The 24,549-nt window shown below is 41.3% G+C and overlaps 1 protein-coding gene across 8 annotated transcripts in view; it reads left to right on the forward strand.

Annotated features, from left to right (window-relative positions):
* The first annotated feature begins 10,472 nt into the window (after nucleotides 1-10,472).
* The window catches only part of PPP3CB (protein phosphatase 3 catalytic subunit beta), a 47,943-nt gene continuing 33,866 nt past the window's right edge, over nucleotides 10,473-24,549 (forward strand). For 5 of the 8 annotated variants that reach the window (XR_005106192.1, XM_037400293.1, XM_037400296.1 and 2 more), the window contains exons 1-2: nucleotides 10,474-10,905; nucleotides 23,032-23,232. Coding sequence is in view for 6 of the 8 variants with exons in the window: in XM_037400293.1 (XP_037256190.1) it covers nucleotides 10,836-10,905; nucleotides 23,032-23,232 (271 nt within the window). In the remaining 2 variants the exon portion in view is untranslated. Of the gene's footprint in view, nucleotides 10,906-23,031; nucleotides 23,233-24,549 lie in introns of those variants that run through there. The other 3 variants (XM_037400292.1, XM_037400295.1, XM_037400298.1) reach the window with 2 other exon arrangements.

Below are 24,549 nucleotides of genomic sequence, written 5' to 3' on the forward strand. Positions count from 1 at the left end.
CCTGTCTGCGTATGAGCTTTCTTTGCTGTTTGGCTTTACTCATCAGTTGGCCTGAAACTGCTGATTTATTTCCTTATGCGCTAACAGATGTCAGTTAATTGTTCATTCTAGTTCATTAACAAAGTTTATGTAATAAATATGTAGTTAGATTGGAGGGCAGGACTAATTTTTATCCCTGGATTTGATGCATTTTGTCACTACTGTGCTTAACTTTAACATCATAATGGACATTAATTAAGTGACCTTTGAAAAGGATGTTGAGACTTCTTTGTTGGAGGGAAGACTGTGGAATATGTGCAGGATGGTAGCGTACACAGATGGGACTCATACAAAAGTGTCGTTAGAAATGAGTGGCGTGGTGAGAAGTGTCACTTTAGTAAGAGCTGCGCTCCTGCTCTTGCAATGCCTTCAGGTGTGGAGGCTGGGAGTTGTTGTAGCACGTGGAAGGTTCCGTTAATGCGCACGGTGAGAGGGGGGGTGCAGCGCGGTGGTCCCGGCGCAGCCGGCCGGTGAAGCTCCAGGCTGCCCTCTAGTGCATGGTACTCCTTGGTGACCTGCTCTGGCTGTTGCTCTAGGTGTTGGGGGTCGTCGTTTTAATTTCATGTTTTGTACCTCAGTGCTTGATGGAATTTCATCGGTTTTTGCTGTTCAGTCTCATTGAATTTTTTCATTGAGTCTCATTCATTTTAATAAATGTAATTTCTAAGTTTCTTGTTTCTAAATAATTTCTGTTATGTCTGCTGTTGTTACAATCTCATGTAACTATGACGTGCTGAATTGTGTTTTATGTTTGGGATTATGTTGGGTGCTTCTTTGTACTTAACTGCCCCCACTAACAGTGGTGACCACAATAAAACACTCTCTTCTTCCAGCCCTTCGTTCCAAAAAAGCCCTGCCGACTTTTGACTACTTCAATGTTAATAACATGAAACTTTCAACAGTACTAATTTTTTACTTGTTTTCTAAATATAAAACAATGGAGTATATTTTTACTTGAACCAACTATTTAATTATGGTTTTCCAGCAGATAGGAATTGTTAGTCTCTCTGGCTGCACATGGACACAGCATAGCCAACTGCTAAGTTTCTAGCTGTAGAAATTATGATTTCAGGAAGTGACTGCAATGCAGAGGTGGATATTTGGACAGAAATATTCCTGTTGCAGTTCTCTCTTCTCTCTCTCTTGTTGGTAGAACAATGCCATTGGAGTAAAGGGAATCTGGGCACAAGTGGCCCCTCTTTGTTTTCAGCTTTTTCTTGCCTTCAGCAGGTAGAGAAAGTTACAGTAGCCCCAGGATGCAGATGAGGACATGGGTAACTATTTGACACTTTGCTTTACTACAGCTCTAAAAAATTGAGTGAAGCTTAAGTAGTCTTGAACTCAATTATCTACAAAAATAATCTTCCAAAATAAAGTACAAAGTCACCACTTCAAAAATCAACATTGGAGTATGAAACATTTAAAAATTAAGAAAATGTGCATGCTTGCATTTATTTTTTATTTCTTTTAATCCTAGCTACTGGAAAGGAGGAAGTACACTTCCATAAGGCTCTGCAGAATAACCCTGAGTTGATGCAACTCGTTTTAATAGCTGGCGGTATCCAGTTTTTCTTTTAAAGGGCAGTCTTGTTTTTATTCCATTACCACGGTTCTAGCTGCCAGGTTTGTAAATATCCCGTGTACATCAATTACTGGCTATGAAGTGAACTCAGCCAGAGGCCCGAAAAGAAGCTGGGACATAACCTCCAAAATATCTCCATGCCAAGCTGTATGGTAGCATATCGGAATAGAAGCAAACTCAAGTAGATTCAGCAATATATTTAACATGGGAGGAAATGTGAAGCTGGAAAAATACCTGTACTTCACCTGTAGCTTGTGCCTGCAAGTCTTGGTGAGGTTAGTAAGTTAGTATTTACCTAGTAATTCATTTGACTATGCTAACATGTCTTTGATACTTACTGAATATTTAAACCCTAGAAAAATCAGTTATGTATTAGTTTAATAGCTCATTAAAGTTCACTGTTGCCTGTAAGAAGAGTGAGGGAGCTTCCACAAGGAATTCAGGAGCTATTTTGGTTCCTTCTTAAGAGTTTATAATAAAGTTTGCAAGATTTGATGTAACATAAGCAGGGCTTTCTTCATGCAGTATCTGTTGCTGGCTGCAGAGCAGGTTAATGGGTGGAATTAAGTGAAATGAAACACACACCCTCATACTTACATTTTAAAATAATTTAATTTCAGTTCTCCTAAAAAGAAAATTTTTATTCCCTATATTTGTATGATCTCTCGGTGTGTTTGTAATACACGTTTATACCCAGCTGTGTAGGGGGCAAAACAGAGCAATAAAAAAAGGAAGGTTAACCTGGTATTCTAGCAATTGTGTAAATACAATCCTTCTGGATATAGAAAAGGACCTGCCTAGTGCAGTTCCTTCTCTTGAAGGCAATGGAGTTTGTGCACACTGTTTACAGAAATCATACTTGGACCTGCTTTGTTTGTTCAAATGGAGCGTGTGCTGGAGTGTGCAGTACTAGCGCGTTGGCCAGAATGCACGCTGCTTCGGAGAGGTGAGCTACAGAAGTGCAAGGTAAGTGCCTGGTCCTTCCTAAACAAAAGGCAGCTGCACCTATGTTAAAACGTGAAATTTGGGAAGCGGGAAGGAACAGTCTCCCTGATATTTTCCATGATTGCTCTCATTGCTGAAATTGGCTTACCGGTGATGGTTGGGGTAGGATGTGTCACGTGTAGGCAGGTTTCCAGACAAGTGGCAGTCTGTGCAAGGTTTGTGTCCGTTATAATTTGGGGCCAGGGCCAGGGTAGGGGTGTGGGAGAAAGACAAGGGTGAGAGAGGGTGGATTGGAATGGGAAGGAACAGATGGATAAGTGAGGAAGGCGAATTGAAAGAAAATGTGTGCGTTGCATCTCTTCACTCAAATGTGGCTGTCTTTCCAAAGAACACTCAGTAATTGGTCTGTCTGGATTTTCGTTCCTCCTTTTAATGGATAGGTTCCCGTGCAGGGAGGGTCCTTGGACCAGCCTGCTGCTGAAGCTTTTGAGAAGGGAAGATTGACTGGTGCAGAGAGTAGGCACTGTGCTTTACAGGAGTCTTTAATAATGTTCGTGCCATGGTAAAGGAAACTGCAGAAACGCTTACATAGCACAGCTGTATGTATAAACAGACAGACACCGGGCAAACAGTGTAGGTTAAGTTAGTGTTTGTGACAGCTAGGGCAAAGATAAAATTGTGCTTGGGTTTTACAAGTGCCTCACTCAAGTTCTGGAGTCTTCTACCGCTGTGGCGTCTCATGTTTAGCACTATGGGTGGCAAAAAGCAAAAGTAGATTTCCATCCATCTGTGCTTACTGTCTCTAGCATTTTAGCACTGCATAGTCCAGAACATTTTCAAGCCTAGTTAGATATCTGTAATGCTCCTTTTGTGATGGTTCTTCCACCATTACTCTTGCTGATGGAAGTTACCTTTAAAGTTTCAGAAAATGTTTTTAAAAAAGCATGTTAGATTAAAATTTTTTTTTAATCCTTTTGTACTACTGCTGGAATTACTTTCTATCTGCATCATTCTTCTCGTTCATTGAAGGATTTTTTTTTATCCTTAAAAAAAACCACAACAAACTTGGAAATTTTTTTAAGATTGCTATTTAATTAAAGGAAAAATACAAACTAAGACCAGCTATACAGTCACTTTAGAACACTGAATGATGTTTGCAAACATATTTATGGAATCGTATGCAAATGGATGAGTTCAGCTGAAGAAACCCAAACTTCCTTATTGGCATCAAATTAGAATCGTTTCAGTATTCTTTGTTAAGTGAGTAAGTGCTGAATATGCTCATGAATAAGAATATCAAGTGTCTATTTGTAAACTAACTTACATTAGGTTTGTTGAAGGAGGGTTATCTTGAGTTTGGGATGGCCCAGCCCCAGATGATTCACCAGTGAATCACAGCCTTGAGAACCTTTATGTGTGTATATATCACTAATCAAAATAATTTTAGATGTGAATACATGAGAAAAGTGAGTACAATAAAGCTGCACTTCAGTAATAAATCTAATAGTCATTTAATAGTGTTGAATTTTAGCTTAAAATTTTTACTACTTGGATAAAGTAGTTTTGATGGCAGTCTGTGGTCATCAATCATTCCAGTTTATTTACTCAAAATTTATACCAGTTAATTGTTACATGACTGTCAATTAAGGGAGTTCCAAGAACAGAACTGCTAATTGCGAAAAAAAACCACCAAACTATTCCAGATCGCCTTAAGTAGCTTGCAGCACGTTAAAGCATGAGCATGTTAACGTGTGGTATCTATGTGAAGAGTAAAAGGTAGCTGAACGCAAGCAACTTGCTTTGATCTACAAATCTTGACTTACTAACCTTGAAGTACTTGGCAGGAATGCTGCATGTATGGCTGATTTAACTAACAAATGCACATTTGTACTTCTCTTGCCTGACAAGGTGTTGGGTTGTGAGATACAAGGAGAGAGAAAAAAATGTATAACATACTATCATAGCTTATATACAATTTGAAAAAATCTCTGGGTTCTGCTTGCTGTGGAACTACAGGTTTTATTTCTTGAAAATAATTAGCTTTCAGATTTCTGTGGTTCCAGCACAGCATACTGAACTTCACCTTTTGTAAAGGTGCAGAGTGATTTTTTTATTTAAGGTATAAAATATATCAGTCAAGTGTAAGTTATCATTATACTACCGTTGTCAGCTACAAGTTTTTAGAAATCAGGCATGTAATTTTAAGTACATTTAAGGAGAAATAACTAATTGTTCATGACCCTATATATTAATTGTTGCTAATCAGATGAAACAATGCCCAAGTTTTCCATTTGCTTTGGTAGTTCAGCTAGTTTATCTCCAGATAGATTAAAAAAAACCCTCGATGTTAAAAAAACATTTCAGTGCTGTAGACTGGTTTTGATTACTGCCCTTAGAGGCTTAAAAGAAGCTATTTAATATAGCAGATGTAATAGGTGTTCATGACACCTTACTCATCTGAAGGGGGAGAGGAAGGTATGTGTGTGTGTCTCAACCGATTTTTCTCAATAAACTAAAGATTTGAACACAAGGATGTTGCTGATATGAAGAGCTCAGTGGTGCAGACCAGAAAATCAATTCATAACATCTTCCTCGTAGTTTATGGGGGGGAAAAGCCCACATCTCTCCAGTGGTCTTGTAATTTTCAAGTTGCATACTAAGTTACTGTGGCAAAATATGTAGTAGAAAAGCTTTTAAACTCTTATGTGGGATTGTTTTGGGATATCCTTTTCTGCATTTGTTATTTGTTAGGTTTTTCCAGTTACGAGGGTCATTTTTTGTTCAACCATTTCTTAAGCTGCCCAGTCCCAATGGAACAGTTAATTCTTACTAATACTTAATGATGTTTGGTCTCAGTAGCTTAGGGAAAGACGCAGAGAGGTAAGTTGAAGGCATAGTTGCACTTTTGCTATCTGGTAATGATGGCCAGATGTGTTTGCAAGAAAAGAGCACATGTACTCTTTAGCAACCGAGCCTTCGTATCTCTGCCTTTTGTGCATTTGTTCTTCCCACAGTTTGCTTTAAAATCGCTTACTGGGATTTCTGTGATCTGTAGAATGTCACATTTGTGGATCAGCATGCTTCATCAAAGTTCTGGGGTTTTTTTTTTTTTAAAAAAAAAAAAAGCAAAACACCCCCCCCCCCCCACTGTTTTACATCATCGTTTCTGCTACAGAGCAACAAGATTGTTTTTTTTTAGGAAGGTCCTATACGTAGACCTGCTTACCTTGAATACTTTGTCAGTTAAGTCTCTCGCTCGTGGAGGCTGTGAGAAAATGAGAGAGAACACAAAGGAGGGCAGCAATAAGCAGAGTGAACTCAATTTTTAAGAGTGAGTAGAGGTGACTGGATCATAGTCTATTAATATCATCAAGGTAGTAAGATAAATGAAGAGAGGGAATTGCTTGGTCTCAGATGGTAGGAGAAAGTGCAATCACTTAAGGCTAAGGAAGGAAAAGTTTGAACTAGATAATAAGGGCAGGGGAAGGAAAGCTTTAAGCAGAGCAAGTGAGCGATGTTTTGAGGAACCTAAGGAAGAATTTGAGGTACCATCACTCCAGAGGTGTGAGATTTAAATTAGAGATGTGGCTGGTAGGTTTTTGTATGAAAAAAAATCACTCGAAATTCTAGAATCAGGCTAAGCGGTACAGGCTGGGTTGCCTTAGCCTGTTTTTTTTTACCGTTGTGATATGATGCAAGGAATGACTGTGGCCTTGACTAATTTTTTTAAATGTGGTCTGCACTTCCACAGCCTGTTCTTGGAGGTTATCAGGGAATAAGGGAAAGGAGTGTAACAGGATAGACTAATAGTAAAGTAGCTTAGTAGCTTGTAACTTACACCAGCATCTACCTGGTATTTTGGTTTGGGTTTTGGTCTTGGGGGGTGTGTGTGTGCTTTGGTTATTTCCCCCTTTCTTTTTTTAAGTCGGTGCAGCTTCTCAGTGCTGGATGACATCAGCAGCTAGAGTGTTGCAGTGATAATGATTTTGTGATGCTGGTGATAATGGTTTAAGTCTACGCTTTCAACCTTTCTGAATGATGCCCTTGGGTTACAGAGTGTAAGGTTTGCTGTAACAAACTGGCTTGGGACGGCAAGGAAGTCTTGTGTCCTCTTAACAGAAAGCTTTCAAGTATTCATTTGAAACTCAGTACAGCAATATGTCAAAATGTATTTAAAATAATAAATGGTTTGTTCTGAGGCAGTCTCACAGCTTATACCAACCACAATACCATTCCTGGCAATTCAGAAAGGACAGTTTCAAGCAGTCACTAGTGTCAGTGAAATGGAACAACCTCTTAAAAGTTTTTGTCTTCCTCATCTTCTTCTCCTGCTTTATAGCATGTCTTCCCCTCTCAGACCTGGTTTATCTCTGCAAGATTTGCTCTGTGCATCTTTCTCATGGGATCTGGAATATATCTCCCTCTCCTGTGATTCAATTTCCTTCTTAGAGTTTTCAGAAAGTTCTTGTTGGGTAATTAGATGATTCTGGGACATCGCGTTGTGCCAGTTTTAAAAGATATGTTGCTGTTAAGAGTCAGAAGGGACTGTTCCGATCATCTGACCTCCTGCATGAGATGGGTACAGAATTTCACATAGTCATTTTTATGTCTAACTTCTGTCTGAACTTTAATAAACAGCACTTGTTGTCTGAGGTGACGATTTACTAAAATATAGTTGCTACTATACCTTGCAGTACCCAGTCAGGGGAGGGAGGTGTCAGAAAAGTCTAGGTTTTAACATAACACCTTGTTTAAACATTTTTTGCATGCAGTTTCTGTGTGTACTGCTTTGAGATGGAGCAGGAGCAAGTCGGATCATCAGCATCCCAAATGGCTCTGTTCCCCATGGTACAGGGTAAGATGAATTGGCTTGATTATTCCATGTGCTTCTTTTGCTGAACTGTTTCTCCACTACAAAAGTAGTTATTCAGAGAGCGTCCAGTGCTAGCTGTTAGCTAAGGGTTTGAAATATCCAGTCAGAATAGGAATTGGGTTTTTTCCTTTTTTTTCCTTTTTTTTTTTTTTTTTTAATTCGGTATTACAATGTGTGGAATGGAATGGCCACTTGGTGGCAAAGCTGAACAGGAAGTAAAAATGTGACTTTGCTTTTCAGAAATACTTTAATTTGGCTGGCATTTATGGCAGATCTGTGGGAAACTGTCAGGATTATAAAGGCACGCTGACTTCTACCTGCAAGGCCACGTTTCTGTTCATAATTGTGTTCCTAAGTTCCTACAATTATGATGTTACTTGTGGTGTGAGTAGCAATAGATTCCTTGGACGCGAGATGTACTGAATCAATCAGCTTTGCTTTCACCGTGAGGTATGTTGGGGCAGTGTGAATTGCCCCTTCCAGAGTCTCTAGTAGATTTAGAGACAATACTGCTTGAAAAAGCTTCAACAAGCTAAAGGGCTTAGGTAGTGTTCTGTAGTTCTCTCTCTCCCTAATTGGGTTTTGGTATTGTCCTAAAGACAAAGGCACGTGCTCTGTATTTTAATGAGGCAAGATGGAATATGTTAGGAAAAAACCAACAAACCCACACGATAACTGTGCCAGCTAACTTCTCTTTCTAGCTGTTGTTATCCAAAAAATGGCCATACAAATTATTTTTCATGTTTTAAAGAGGTGTCGTTTGTAGGCAGACACAACGCCATTTATCACATCGATCTAATGAATTGGGGGGGGAGGGGGGGGGAAGGGGCGGAACCCAGCAAGAGTTCATCTGTGTGAGCCTTTTCGTCACGCGATGCCTGAATATCACTGGAAGTGTTTCAGCATGCAGGGCACTAGGTATGTTGCCTAGAAGCTGATAATGTCTCCTTCTGGCACAGCATCATAGCAAAATAAAATTATGCTATGCTTTTCCCTCAACCAGAGTTCTGTCTGCATCAGCCCCTTTAATTCGCACCCCAGGAGACAAGACTCATGTTGGCTGCAGGCTCATGAGAGAAGTGAGCAACTGAGTAAGAGGCATCTCTCTTGCAACTGCACTTCAGGTGAGGTGAAGAGGGAATTTCTGACGACACTCAGCAAGGTCTTAAGCTCCGTGTGTGTTTGGAAATCTATGGACAAATGAATTTCTTCATAATACAAGGATCTATGTGCTGTTTCATGCTGTCAAATACTCAAACTGCATTTATTACTAAGTGTCTTTTGATCCTAAATAAGAGGCTGCATTAATCCCCCCTGCTCCTTGTTCCAGCAGGTCTGTTTTAAGCTAATGCTAAGTCAATAGCAGCAACATTTACTTACTGCCCTTCCTATGCCATGCTCGCTGCATATTCTGAATGGATACACATGCATGCTATTGAAGCAAGTGAGCTTTTGTTCTATTTAAAAACCAGGCCCTTTAAATTGGTTGTACAATGACAGACATTTACAGAACATGTGGTATAAGGTAGTAGTAATTCCTGCTACTGGAAAACTTGGTGATTAAATCCAAAACAGTCATCCAGGATTTCTTCCATGATACTCTATATGTATCCCAGCTCTCTTTTTGTGTGCCCAAACATTTTACTTGTGGACATGGAATTAACATAACTCTTTTTTTTCTAAAACTCTGGAGTTCTACAAGAAACTACCCAAGGGTTTATCATTCAAATTCCCTTGAAATTTTCAGTTGCTTCCTTGAATGTCTTGATAGTGATGTTTCATTCAAAGTTTCTTGCCTGGACTGTCTTGACTGTGTAATAAAAAGGCAAGGTCAAGCCAAGCTCTTGTGTAACCCATCAATTCCAATGTATTTTTGCTTGAGCCAAACAGCTTTTCACGCTCAAGATGGCAGATGCTTGCCTTAGCTGTCATCCTTTTCCCTTGGACCTTGCAAGTACCAAGACCTTACTGGAAACTATAACCTCTGAATGGCTTTTCTTTCTTAAATTCCTGATTTACTGTATGAAATAGTTTGTCCAGCTCAGTGCAAATAATGCATCACAGCTGTATTATTAGCTGAGATGCAAAGCAGCAACTCTTCAGATACACTAATAAATGTTGTTATATGTATGTATTTAGATGTTTGCTAGATCTGACTGGGTTTGTTGGCAGATCGGTAAGTGATGCCAAATACAGAGGTTTCTGGTCTGGGGTGTTTTTGGGGGGGGATGTTGTTTTGTTTGGGTTTGGTTTTTAAACCGAGCTAATTTGTGATCTCAGCTCCAGTGCAGTCCTACAGCCAACCTGTGCCAGCACAACTGAGGATATATTAAACTGAAGGTGAGAAGATGAAATTAACAACTGGTACAAAGGAAAGCAGGAACTGACTTTGACAGAAAAAGAGATAAGTCATTTAATACGGGCTAGTCATAAAGAATGAGCGGGTTCGCTTAGGTTTAGCACAGTTGTACCACCAGCCCTTCTGCCAAAGCAAAGCCCGCTCTCAGGCCCGGCATGCGGCTGGGGCTGTTGCTGCATGCCAGGTGTGCACGGTGGGTGTGCGAGGGGGGCCGTGGCGGGGCTGGGGGCCCCGTGTGCGGTGTCCTGCCCTGCTGCGTCCCCAAGCAGCCCCGGGGGGGGTCGGGGCCCTCCATGCTCCTATGCCCCCTTCGCCCTGGGGGCGGCCTGCCCGAAGCAGTGCCCAGGCTTTGCCGTGGGGTGGGGGCCGCCTTTCTCCCCCTCCGTCTCCCGACCCAGGCCTCACAGGTGGGCCGAGGCCGCGGGGCCTCTCCCAGCGCTGAGGGGCGCCTCGCCCTGAGGTGGCTCTGGGGGGGGGCGGCCTGGGCACCCGCGCTCGTCCCTTCTGCCCGACAAAATGGCGCCCCCAGCCCTGCCGCCGCTCGGGGGGCGGCCCCGCGGAGCTCTCCATGGTGGCCGCCGGCCCTCGCCCGCTGAGGGGGCCGCTGGGGGCCGGGCCGCCCGCCGCACCGCCCCCCGCCCCGCCGGCACGGCCCGGGCCCGGCCCGGGGGCGGGGGCGCTGCCGGCTCCCGGCCGCGGGGGAGAGCGGAGTTTCGCCACGCTCCCTAACGGCCGCGCCGCGCGATCGCGGCGGAGCCAGGAGTTTCGCCACGCTCCCGTAGTCCCCTCGTGGGGTGGCGGCGCGGTGCATGCCGGGCCCGAGGCGGACTGTCCCTTCGCTACGCGAGGAGCTGGGAGCCGCGCCTGCCGCCATGTTCCGCTGGGCCGCCGCCGCCCGCGGCCTCTAGCCGCCCCCGCCCCGCCTCGCCGCCGGCCGCCTCACGCTCCCCTCTCCCCGCCAGCCCGCCGGCGGAGGGGGCGGACGAAGGCGCCGCCGCGCCCAGCAGCCGCCGCCGGAGCCCGGCAGCCGCCCAGCGATGTCCGCCAAGGAGGGGAGCAAGGTGCTGCTGCTGCCGCCTCACGCCACCAGCGAACGCGCCGTCAAGGGTGAGCGTCCCCCTGACCCGCCGGGCTGCGGGTCGAACATGGCTGCCCGTCGGGGCGGAGGCCGCCCGCGGCTCGTGGAGGCGGCCCACGCGTGGGGAGCGGCGCCCTGCGGGTGCCTGCCCGGTGGCGGGCTGCCCACAGGTGGGGATGGGAGCGGCGTGTCCGTGGGAGGGCTGCATGGAGGCGTGGGGTGCCCGCGCCGGCGTGGGTGGGCTTTGCTGGGAGGCCGAGCGGGCCCGGGAAGGCGGCGCGGCTGAGGAGGGGCTGCCCGCGGCCGGCCCCCGTCGTGGGCTTCCGCGGGGATGAGGGTCTGCCCCTGGCCATCCCCCGTGGGGCTGAGGCTTTGTCCGCCGCCGGCCCCGGGGGGCTGCGGGTCTGACCGCGGCCGCCCCCCCGTGGGACTGAGGATCCGCCCGCCGTGGGGCTCCCCGCCCCCCCGAGGGACTGAGGGGTCGCTCGCCATGGGGCTCCGTGGGGCTGAGAAGCTTCCCCCCATGGGGCCGAGGGGCTGCCCCCCCCCCCGCCCCGTGGGACTGAGGGGCTGCCCGCCGTGGGGCTCCGTGGGGCCGAGGGGCTGGCTGCCCGCCCCGCCGCGGGTGGCAGCAGTGCCCGGGCGGTGCCGGCCGGGGGCCACCGCCTTCCCCGCCTGGGGTCCGTCCCCTCCGCGCCTCGTCCTCTGCGGGGGTTTTCCTCCCTTGCGCAGAGGAGATCCCTGGAACTGCAGGGGCCGAGGCAGCGGGAGGTGCTGCCGCCCTCTCTGCCGGCTGCTGGCCTCGGGTTCCCAGCTCTGACCGGGAAGATTCACCTTGATCTATTTCTCCGTGGCCTCTCGTGGTAGCACAATCTCATGGGAAGCCGTGAAAAGTCGAACGTTATACTTCTCAGAAGGAAAACGTTTTCAAGTAGATATATCTGTGAAAAACTAAGGTGGTCTAGCAACCAAAATATAAAATTAAGGTACTTGCTCTGAAGCACATCAAGCATATCATTCTAGCATTTGAGGGGAGAATAATCTATCACAACTAAAGTGTCCTAAAATATGTTCATTAAACTGGTGTTTCAGAGGGTAGCATAGGTAGCACTCCAAAAAATTATTAGGTTTTGTTTACTTAGATTGTAGATTATTTTATCTTGCTCTCAAAGCTTTTGAGCTGTAGTTGGCAATAGCAGTGTGGACATTTGCGATAGCAGACCTGGGCTATTGGAATTCATGGCTGTACGCGAATTATGTCTGCTCTTAAGGTTGATCTTCCGAGGAACACTGGGTCTGGCTGAATTCAAAGGGGTGGAGATCCGTTCATTTGGTTTTTTTATATAACAGAGGGTCTTGAGAAATGAAAAGGATGCCTTTGTCTTCAGCAGGTCCTAATTAAAGCCTTGGAATCCCATAGTTTGTTTTGGAAATCGGCATGTTTTCCAGTAAGCTGGAAAGCTTTGTTCCCAGTGAGTTGTTACTCATTTTGGATTGCTTAACCTGTTGAGTTGTTAGAGCAAATGGCAAGAGTAAAAGTAGAAAATGTTAAAACAAGTCTACTGGAAACTTGTACTCGGTAGTGCTACTTTAGTGTTTAGACTCGCTGAATTTTTTGAACTGTTACAGCAGTTTGTTGTAAGAAATTAAGTTCTTCACACAATGCAAGAGAACTAATGGTAAGTGATTAGGTACTTCAGAGTACGCTGGAAAACCTGCTGTTTCCTGTCACTTAATAACTCAGCTTGTTAAATGTGACTTAGGCATCTGGTTGTTTAAAATCATAGTTAAGGCTTGCTTAATTCTAACGGGATTACAGTGCGGGGTTACAGTATTCCTTTGAACCTGGGTGCCTAGGATACAGAACTATTGTATAGGTAGTCAGGCTTTGATGGCCGTATCTGACACAGTTACAACCTGCAAAATGTTCCTATAGCAGCGTTTTTCTATTCCTTCTGTTGGCCTCTCTTGTCCATACCTATCATGCTGAATCACTGGCATCTGGAGAAAGCCTGGACAGCTGTGCCAAGCTGTCTGTGTTCTCGATATGAAGGACGGGGTGGTTTAGTTCCCCCCTCCCCCTTTAGGTGCAGTGCAGTTGGAAATATTTTTTTAGATGGCGACCCCAGAGGTGTAAGATTGCAGTTTTGTCATAGCTAAGTGGGAGTATCTATGTGACATAAATACGTTTGTTGAAACTGTGTGAAAATGTGACAACTTTGTCACATTCCTGTTCACAAACAGATGTGATGCCTCTTGCATACCAAGAAATGCTCACCATGTTATTTACTTACCCTATGATGAACAGATTGCAGATAGTGGCCATACTCTCTTACGGTTGGCCCTCTGCTTTTGTTAAGAGGACATTGCATGCCAGGGGCCCCAGAAGCCTTAATTTTTTGTACTGGAAATGTATGGACTTGGCATGCTGGTGGAACTGTTAAGACAACAGTAGAAATGATTGCATAATGTTTTATACTTTTAACTTCCGTAATGCTGATGAATCACTGTAGAAACTGCCTCTTCCCCACCCCCCCCCCCCACCCCACCCCCAGTATCCACTTAATAATTGGTTATTATTAGTGAAGTTATTTACTGGAATAATGTTTGGGGTTTCTTTTTAAGGCAATAATTTTTCGTGTTTATTTTGTTTAGTGTGATCTGCTATGGAGGGAAAAAAGTGTAAAAGTCTTCTGAAAATGTTACTTTTTGTGTGCTGGTTCTGTTACTGAGAAGAAACATCCTTGGGCACCCAGGCTTTGTGTCTCTCCTTGTCGAGCATTTCATTTATAATATCTCATGTTCTTGAAGAAAAAAACACAGAGAAAAATGTAGTGATGTTATCTGGTGTATCCGTGTATTGGTCTATATTTCAGCTTTCATGCTTTCCACGTACCAGGTCCTTTTGGGATGAAATGTTAATTCAGGACTTAATGCTTGCTGGTATTTGAATTGTGTCATCTCATGCTTTTATTTTAGCTTTATTTTCTTCCTCTGTATTACTGGAAGAGGGGAAAAAATAACAGAAACCATTAAATTTTAGAGGCCGTGAGAAATTGAATCCTTTACCACTAATAATATATGTTGGCAGAAATCAGCAAGAGATCCTCACCCAAGAAAAAAATTATGATATCATTGGATCGCCAGTAACTAATATTTTCGTATAAGGTAGGGTAATAATTAGGATGTATCCCCCCTTATGTTTTGACCTGTATATTTAGCAATTAGTGGGAAGTACATATATCTAGAAAAGTATCTGAAAGGTTATCAGGCAGGTGTAATGTTCCTATTAGACATATATATAATAAATGTAATAATGGCTTTAAATATGCAGTCTATACAGTCTAGCTGTGTTAGTCTGGCGTGCCTTCCCAAGTATGAATTGTACCATCAAAGTTCTTGGGTTGCTTTTAAAATGTGTAAAAAGCTCAAATTTTCTTTCCATGGCTTAGTTAAATTGCCTAAGTAATTTGTACCTATAGAGTTTCCTATGAATTAACGGTTAGTATGGAATTGAAATATCTAAAGTCATTTTTTGGCTTTTGGTTCCCAAAAGGTGTCTTGTGATGAGGCTTTTGTTACTGCTTTTTTTTTTTAAATAGAGATGAGAAAATGTACCTGTCGTCTTGAGACGCTGTTTTCTAAAGCACCTTCTTCATCCTTGAAGAATGATACTTAGGATTTTACTGTCTTATGAAACATAGCGTTTTCCTCTATTATGTTCTTTCAAAATCACCAAGGGAGGGAAATATTTTTTTCTTTAAACTGCTGTTCATATTTAACTGCTGTATCTGGTTCTTTCGGGTTTGGGGTTGCCTGTTTTTCTTTAGATAATTGGCTGTGTTCAGTCAGTGTGTTTCTCACAGTGCATGCGACTTTCATACTTTTGTCAATGTGTTGTGTCTTTTCTACTGGAACAACTGTTTTGCTATTGTGTAGTGAAGTGTTTTTCACTTACGGGCAGAAAGAAGTTCTTGTAAGCTCAGACAGTTTGACAGAGTGGTCCTGGGCATGGCAGAGATGAGCTTTCATTAGCTTTCCTTTGAGGGCAGAGCACCAGGGCTTCTCTGACTCACCTGTGAGTAGCTACACTGCAAAGTTGTCCTTGGAAGTACTCTTTCCTCCCTGGCATTGTGCTTTGCCCACTACAGGTGTTACCAGGCATTGGGAAGTATTCACAGGACCTTGTCATGCTGAGCTAATGGATTTTTTGCTAAATTTGGAGATGATGTCTGTTCTTCTGGAAATGGGAGGCTTCAGTGTCCTTTGGTTTGGATAAAAGTCATGATGCAGTCTGATTGGCAAAGGTTATTTTGGATATTAAATGGTAGCTCATTGAAACAACTCCTCAGAGAATCCCAAAGAGAAGTAATTCATAGCCTTGAGCAGGGTCCTAAATTAAGACACTAATAGCTACTTTTTAACAATGATTTCCATGTAGGAGAAAAAGAAATCATTGCCGTATTTAAGTTTAAGTCTGGTGGGGGGAAAAAAAAAATACACAATAAAAAGGCCATGTAAAAGGGTAAATGCTTACAGGCAGTATGAAGACTGTTTTAAAAATATTGCAAGGCACTTAGAATGCCTTTGTGCTGCTGGTCAAAAATGATTCTAAAATGATCCAGAAAAGCAGCAGAGTAAAGAGAGTATTAAAAGGCCATACTTTAATCCAATTCATTTATATATTAAAAAAATCACAGTTTTGTTTGGGGAATGACAATGGAGTAGAAGTCAATTCTGACAAGTTAGTGGTTGACTGGCCTGAATGCTTTTTTTTTTTTTTTTTTAGAGGATGGTTAGATTGAACAAATCTTAAAATAACAACAAAACCTAAAAAACACCACCCAAAAATGGAAGCCTGCCTTAATTTCACTAGGGCCAGTTAGCAGTTGAGGCTTGGGAAGGTAAGGCCAGAGCAGAAAAATCTGGCAACTAATTACATGTGTGTTTATTGCGTGAAGAACTATGGACTCTTTTTCACACGAGTCAGTTCTTATTGCTGAATGGGACCAAAGAATTGTCTCATTGAAATGTAAGTGGTTTCAGAACATATCAACAAAACAGATGTTAAAAAAAAAATAATCCCAGGACCAGAAGTTATTTATCTGGTGGCTCTAAAATAATTCAATAGGGGTTTGGGGCGCAAAATTGTGGATTTATTTTCCATAGCCTGTGGCATAACTAATCTTCTGAGTCAGAGAGATGGAGCACAGCAGCATTTTTTTAAAAACTCTAGATTGAACTAGAGAACTGTAGATCAGTAAGTTTAATTTAAGCAGACTCATAGCACTTGTAAGAAACAGTAGACTATGTCTCTGGGGAAACACAGTATTAAAGAGGAGTTGGAACAGTTTTCATAGATGGAAATGAAGAGAAATTGTTAGAGTATCTTGGAGGAGCCAGTGAGCTGGCTGATCCAGGCAAAACTATTCATCAGGTTCCTTCATCGGAGCCTTTACAGTAAGCAGAAGAGGAAATACTCTCTTTTGGATCAAGAGTTAGGAATGAAAGGATGTTAACAGGTAATAAGCTTCCATGGTTGAGGAATGTTAACATCTGTCATCTGTGCTCTTTAAATGAATTGATAACTTATTTAGAAAAACAGAGTGAATGGCAAACAGTAGTACTTACTCAGGATAGTAAATTTCCAGAGATGTTTCAGAAAGCTTTTGTTAGACTGAGAGCCTGGGCAAAGAAGTTGTGGGAGACGCTGTTCTGATCAAGGCAGAGTAGATTCTACAAGGGAAGGAACAATTCTTGCTTAAACTTAGAGGGTGGCGAACACAGGAAGGAAATGTTAAGGTCTGTATGGATAATATTCTGAAAATGTTAGTGCAGTGGCAGTCAAACAGGCTGATAGGAATTTAGGGATTATTAGAAGATCAGTTTAGAAAAAAGAGAATCTACCATCATGACATTATATGCAGCTTGTGTTATATGTGCATCTTGAACAGCAGTACACAATTTTGGTCCCCTTCCTGATTTTCTTCAATGTAAAGATATGTTCAGAGGCACAGGGTGGCTTTCGTGCAGGGTGGAGCAACAAAGCTGAGAAATCTGTGACTAGGAAAAGAGGTAGCTGAATAGGGGATAGTTAGATACTGCTTACATCATGAGTGGTGTTTAATGGAGAAGTTGAATAGGAAACATCTGTAATTCTTGTCTCCCTGTGAAAAAGAAAAATGCAGTATTAAATGAGATTTTCTGGAAATTTATATAAATGAAAGGTGAAATACTTCATTGTGAAATTCATAGCTATAAGGTGCAGTGGGTGCAAAAAATGTGGAAGTGTCTATTCAGGATCTGGACAAAATAGTGAAAAATAGTTCTGTCAGTGATCATAAATGTGATGGTCTGGATGAAACACTAGAGGAAAGCCTTAAACCCACCTGTTTGGAAAAAAGAGTGTATGATGAGGGAAGGACCTATGATTCCATCATTGCTAGAAGCATGTTTAAGCACCAAATAATCTTTTGGCCTAACACACTATGGCCATTTTACTGAAAGAGGCATCTTTAAATACTTTTCAAACAAGTAAACATATTTTTCCTGAGAGATACTTCCAAAAGCAATAACCAAGTTAACTGAAGAATTACACAGACAGGATAAAAGATGAGTGCATTGTGGCATACTAGATATAGCAGTAGTTTCATTTGACATTTAAAATTCTATGAAACTTTTAAGACTGCAAGTACGTGGTAAGTAAGGATAAAATAAATAGTGCCTGCTCTTTTTGTAGGGTTTCTAAGTTTTCAGGATCATTTTTCCTTGCTTCTAGAATGCTTGTTAATATAGCAGGCAGCATGCATTCAAAGAAACTAGAGTGAAGGGGTAGTTTGTGGCATGTAGGAAAAATACGTAATTCACAAGAATTTGACTTTTCTGAATCTGCGCTTTCTTGTTCGGGATGAATAGAGTAACTCGTATCTTTTGACAGCTATTGATTGTAGCTTTTTGATTCAAGTAGACACTGCTCTGTGTTTGTGCTTGACTAATATTTTCAAGGTTGCTGGTCCATAGACCATCTGTGATGTCTTTATGCTTTTTCTTTTCAAGTCTGTTCTGCCAAATACTGAAGGGTAATTGGATGTATTCTGTCCTCATAGCAGTCACGGGTGCTACATCTCTTTCTTCTGTGTACATGTTGGCAGAGGTGTGAAAACTCCAGGGGCAGACTGAAAGATGTGCTAGGTGTTAGGCTTTGTGATTCTTCTGAGTGACAGTATGCAGACAGCAATGCATTTACAAAACCAAGAGCCCACAAAACATGACCAAATGACAGAAAAACCGCAGACAACTGTGCTATCATAATAAACCTGCTGACAAAATGAAGGATACTGGCCTATCATTTCACAGAACACCACGGTTGTATTGATATATGGTGTCACTTAGTGGAGACAAGCATTATATACTGTTTCATGTATACCTACCACCAAAGCAACAAATTCTTCACAAACACAATGCCTGTGTTGGTAACCTTAGGAATGGAAGCAGACTTTTATCTGTGAAATCCAAACCGTGGCATGAGATCTGGGATGTTGAGCATGCTTTTACAGCCAAAGCTGGGTCCATGGAACATGTCATGGGCTCCTGATTATAGAGGAAAAATGACTATTTTCTTTCACTGTCAGAGAAAAAGAATTATATACATTTTAAAGCGTTAAGAGCAGAAAATGCTTTGCTTGTGGAAGTACTGTACCTTGTATGGTTGATCCCTGATACTTTTTCTTACCATTAGCCTAGAGGCTTTGATCTCATCTTGTTTCATGAGCCTCTTCCAACAGCGTCTCTGATACAAGCCAGATTTAACCAAGATTATTAAAATGGGCATATGTATCAGCATGGGTTAAATTTGTAGTCTCTACATCTAAGATTTTATTAGCAGCTACTGTTGTACACAGTTACTAGGCAATGCAAGATCTGCTTTGGGTCTGGAAGTTGCGTGTTTGTGTTAGTTGCCATACTCCTCTCAGCAGGGATTATTGGGTAAAGTGCCGTGCTAAGGTAGTCTTTCTACGTCTGAACCACTTTACAGTGGACTCTGAATTTATCCATTCAGATTGGTGCTATCTTTTGGATCTCTGTAGTGTGCTTTATTGTAAGATATAAATGTGCCCAGAGGCTTGTAGAAAGCGTAGAACTAGGTTTAGAGGTTTTGCTTTTGATAATCTCTCTTCTAAGTAGTACTGCAGTATAAAGGAAAGGTGATTTCCACCCCCCACCCCCACTCTTTTTGTAAATGTAAATTACAAATAGTGATAAAAACTATCAAAACCTTTTTGTTAACAAATCCCAAAAGCTGCTGGCTTGTTTCTTCTTTTCCCCAGCATTACTGTTTAAATTTTTGAATCGATATAGTTAAAATTGTGTCAGCCATATATATTTCAAAAGTGAAATTGATTAATTTTGACTAGCAAGCAGCAGTTTGTTCCAGAAAAACTTGCATGTTGTTGTAAATGATTATGTGTTATCTTTGTTACTAATATCTATTCTTTTACTAATAAGATACAGACTGTTATTTTGTACTGCAGTGTGTATTGCTTTAGAGATTCATCTCTAAATGTTTTTCTATTGCTTAGCTTTGCTGGGAATGGAGGAAGGGAATCCTTTAATGACCAACACCATGTTATTTCCTTAGGGTAATTCCTCTTAATTACCATTCTGTTACAGTCCCGAGAGCGCAGGTTATGCACAACGACTTTGAAACATGGATTATATTTCTGTCTTGAAACACATCATGCCGCAATTCTTTTTCCTTAGGCTGTAACATTCTATTACTACTTCATCAGAGGTTTAATTAAACCCATTAGTTTGCAGAAATTGTCTACATGCCTCAAAAATTATCATCCTTAACCTATTAAAAGATGTTATTTGTAATATTTTTTAAAGGTATGAGCTCTAATACAGTGTTAACTATGGTTGAGACAAAAATCAAAGTGTAAAATAGAAACAAACAGGTTTTATAGCAAGTGTTAGTGTTTTATTCAGCTGGGTGATGCAGATAAAATCTTTAGCTGTGTTTTATTGTGCCCTCTCTGAAGTTTATTCTCAAAAAACCCCAAACCTTCTTGAGCAATAAGAAAATACATGTATTGTGTGAAAAGGATTTTGTTAAACTCTGAGGAACTAGTTTTACAACTTCAGTTTTTCATGAGGCAAATATAAATTTACAGATGCCTAACTGCTTCTGATACTAAGCTTGTGATTTTTGGACACTACGAATAACCCCTGGACAGACAGAGTTTAATTTGAATCTTCGTAAGTATATTAATTCAAATAATTTGAGACAGTTCTTTCCAGGCACCGGACAGAAACATCTGTTTTTATAGCCTCCCAGAAGATGTAACTTGATAGACAAAGCTGTCGTTTGTTAATATAGAATTAATTTTTGTGCAGATCCAATCTGCACTATATTACATGGGCATAAGAACTTTATTAAGAGAAGAAAATTTAGTCTGCCATGTGCTTAGAACCCCTGAAATACTTCTGAACTGTCATAAGGAAGAGGTCGATGCCATCCGTCTGAGTGCTGCAGCCGCTGGTAGTCCTCAGAAGTCAGTAATGACTTGCACATGGGAGAATGAAGGACGGCTGCCGGTCATGTCAAAAGACTGTTCTCTACCGCACCCTGCATCTACCCAGAAAACCTCCAGAAACAAAAAAGGGTCATTTTCCTCTTAGATAGATAATTATCTGGGAATAAAACTAGAACTAATGAAGCACAGCAAAACTGTGTCTTGGAGGTGATTGATTTTGGTTCTGTGAAGGTATGATCTCTAAAGCTTTTGCAGCGATCAAAGCAGGGGAGATGTATTCATGAATTGTCTGGTCTCAGAAACGGATGAGCTCAACTCTGCATTGCTGAAGGTGGTTGTGGGCCCACAAATAACGTGTTAAAAGAAGTGGAGGAAGTAATGGCCTAAAACTAATTTATGTAGACATTAATATAAATTAAAAAAAAATAAAGCAAAAATGAAACTTGAATCATTACTAGAGGAGACTGGAAGGAAAGGTGTGCCATTTCTTTTATGTAAATAAAATACTTCATGTCCAAAAATGAAGTGCCAGTTTTGTTCTACACTGTGTAATGCAAAGGCACATTTTTCAGCTGCTTCCTACTTAGAAACTTTTATAAGAGGAGGAATAGGCAGTTCTCCAGTTTCAATTAATGTATGTATGTGATTTATGCATCGGTTATTTTATTAGTAGATTTTTTATTATTGCATAAAACAGAAGGGTCGCAATGTGTTGCTAGTAATTCAGAAGTCAATTTAAATGAAGTCCGTGAATGTTTTAGTATTTAAGCATTGATTTTTGGAATGTAAAGTTTAACTTTGAGGAGTAAGAAAATAAAGTATGAAAATCCATTTACAAGTGTATTCACACTAGTAGTTGTTCTTAATCTTTGAATAGGTGTGTTTCTCCAGGTTTTCTTTTTAGACATATTTGAAATAATATTTAAATGGAAAGAAATTGAATGGGTTTGCTCCTTTTTTATTTCATTCATTCAATAGTAGAATGCTTTTGCAGGGGAGGGGGGTGGGGAGTCAGTTTAGTTTTATTTCCTGTAATCCTGCCGGCGTGCAGTGATACCCTGATGCACTGCTTAGTGGCAGTTTGGATGTATCCTCCTCTCCCATGTCCCACATCTGCATTTCATTTGTGCAGTAACCGAATTGCCGATGTTTGAATTCATTCAAGCAGCCGGCTGCTGCTGAGCCTGCTTTGGTCCCCAGCCTCAGACCTCTCATCTGCTCCCCTCTTTGGAGAGATGGGTTGCGTATGGCAGCTCTTGAACCATAAGCCAGGATCCAAGGACTTCTGATACTTCCAGTAATTTCTGAAGTTGTGTGTGGTATATGGAGACCCTCTACCTCTTCAGTCTTTTGAGAGGCAGCACAAGAGGAAACTAAGGAAGACAAGCTCAAAGAAGGAATTTCAACCTACAATGGCAGTGTTGTAGGCTCCCAAAATTACAGGGTTTTCTGATAGCATGAACTTGTTCTGCTGCTTACTCAGTGGCTGTACAGAACATGAAGCTGGCAGAGTCTGTCCTGCCCCTTTCTGCCGTTCAGGGACTGAGAGTGCACCAGTGCTGCTTTCCTGTCACCTCCTCCGGTAATGCTGTCGCAGACCTCTGTTGGAGCCCCCCTTAGTCTTCATGGTTTTAGGCTGAAGAATCCTAGTCTACTTAGTTACTCCTGTAGCAGAAATCATTCTAACATTTTGAATTCCATTATTGTGCCTTGAATCCTGGCATAATTGCATCTTTTTGTTTTCTGCTTGTTAACAATTCTTAACGTTCAGTTTTCTGGGTTTCTTTGACTTGTATTTTCCTAAAACTATAGTAAAGACCTTCTGAATAATAATAATTTTATAATCTGTGATTTTTCTATGTAAAGTTAGGACTTATTTCCTTCATTAATTTGCATCTATTAATATTTAATGTGTCATATTTTGCTGAGCCACTGAGGAGCATGGACAAGTTCTGTAGCTCATCATAGCCTGCCCTATTCTTCATTGTCTGCAATACTGTCAACCGAAGGCTGCATCACTCCATGAGTTACCTTCTTTTCAGTGTAATTTATGGCTTTATTAAAAAGCACAGATTCTAGTGGGGCTCCTCTGGTGACCACCTTCCTTTCCAGGTGCTGGCTATTACGTCCTTTTATTTCTAGTCCTTTAAACAGTATTGTATCCTCTTCTTGCTAGCTTTGGATTTGTTTTAGTGGTTTTTTTGTTTGGTGAAGGGTTTTTTTAGGCTTTGATGATGGGTTTATTTTAAAATGCCTTTTGTAAGTCTGAGTGGATATTAATTGGATCTTCTGCATCCCCAATACTTGTTGAGTCTACAGAGAATGGCAGTATGTTGGAGAGAATGGATGTCATGTCCCTTTGCAAAGGCAATTTTGACTCCTCAAATTCTATTGTGCCTTTTGTAGTTTCTATGTGCACATTATAGATGTTATTTTTTTTAAATGCATACACATATAGCACTGTTCCATCTAGATTTTAATGACGTCTTCAAGTTGGTTGACTGAAAGACAAATCTGCAGCTTTAGATAGCAACTGTTCCATGATAGATCCGATCCTAGATGGAGTATATTTTTAAAATAGTGTTGTTGCAACTGCTGTTTCTTCTTTTTAAATTTTAGCTGTCCCTTTTCCACCAACGCATCGCTTGACATCTGAAGAGGTGTTCGACACAGATGGAAGACCAAGAGTTGACATTTTGAAGAACCATTTGATAAAAGAAGGTCGAGTAGATGAAGAAATTGCACTTAGAATCATCAATGAGGGTGCTGCAATATTACGGAGGGAAAAAACTATGATAGAAGTTGAAGCTCCAATTACAGGTAATATTTCCAGATAATATCACTCATAATTAAATTTTAAGAAAGCCAGATTTTTTCAGTGGTAGAGTTTGTCTTATAAATTGCTAAAATAAAATTTGTTATAGTCTTACTGAATTATCCCTCACAACTGCATTTGCTTGATGGTACTCAAATGGTCTGAAAAAACAGGCTGCACGTTATTTTGCAAAATGAAGGCACTAAACCTATTGGAAAAAGATAGTATGATTGGTATTAAAATGACAAAATAGAAAGTAATTAAATACTGATGAAATACGGATTTCTGATTCCTGCAATGTTGTAAGTGGGAATAAAGACATCTACCTGCCAGAGAACAATGAACTCAGAATTTTCCTGAAATCTATCTATGTGAAGAGAAGCTAATTGCTGTGGTTTGAAGCAAGTACTGTGAGCTGGAATTCTGAGTGAAAAACACACCTTCGTAGTTCCTCTGTAGGTGAGACTGACGATTGCATGTAAAACCATGTTCTTGTGAGGGTAGTAGTACTGGAAGGCGTTGCGAGGTTATTTTACCATCCAGATCCACTGTGATACAAAACCAACACTTAGGGGGGTTTTTTGAGTATTTTAATGGTTTAACTAGTTCTGTTTCTGTTTGACCTGGTGAAAGGTGGAAGTGGTGTCCTTTAGTACATTTATTTATAATCAATCCAGACTCAGAAAATAGTTCACATTGCGTATATGTTATATAGGATAATGAAAATAAATTTGATTTTTGTGTTCAAATCAGATTTTCTTTCATTTGAATGTGTTTTGTTCTAAATGAACCTATTTAAAAATAGTGTCTGAAAAGCTTCTTTTAGGGAATGAGCTTGCTCTAATTTGATAGTATGGGGTAGACAAAAGCATTTAAACAGTACATCATTATTACTGACTTTTTTTAAAAAAATGAATGATTGAAGTGGTGGAAACCACTAAGTCTGAACTCTGAGTCTTTTGTAGCTCCAGATAAAGCTCAAAACTGCAGTGTTGTCCTTGTCCATATGCTTAGAATTTTTATACTTCTGTTTATTCAGGTAGTTACCCAGAGCTACTTGTATATTGGCAGCTGAAAAAGAAGGAATGTTCTTGCAGTGTTTGAGTAGGAATCTTAAGAAAAGTGACATGAAAGAGGACACATTCTGTTTAGTCTAGCATTTTGTAGGTTGCGATGACAAATGGTCTGCTCCAAGTAATAGCAACCTTTAGAGTGTGGTGTGCCATATCCATTATTTCCTTCCAAAATTAGACAAATATTTTTCCCCAAAAAAATTCACTGATAAACTCTGAGAAGTCGAAAGATGCTGTTAGTCAGTTGGT

The sequence above is a fragment of the Falco rusticolus genome, chromosome 9, assembly GCF_015220075.1.
Source record: "Falco rusticolus isolate bFalRus1 chromosome 9, bFalRus1.pri, whole genome shotgun sequence".
In the NCBI taxonomy this organism is placed as follows: Eukaryota; Metazoa; Chordata; class Aves; order Falconiformes; family Falconidae; genus Falco; species Falco rusticolus.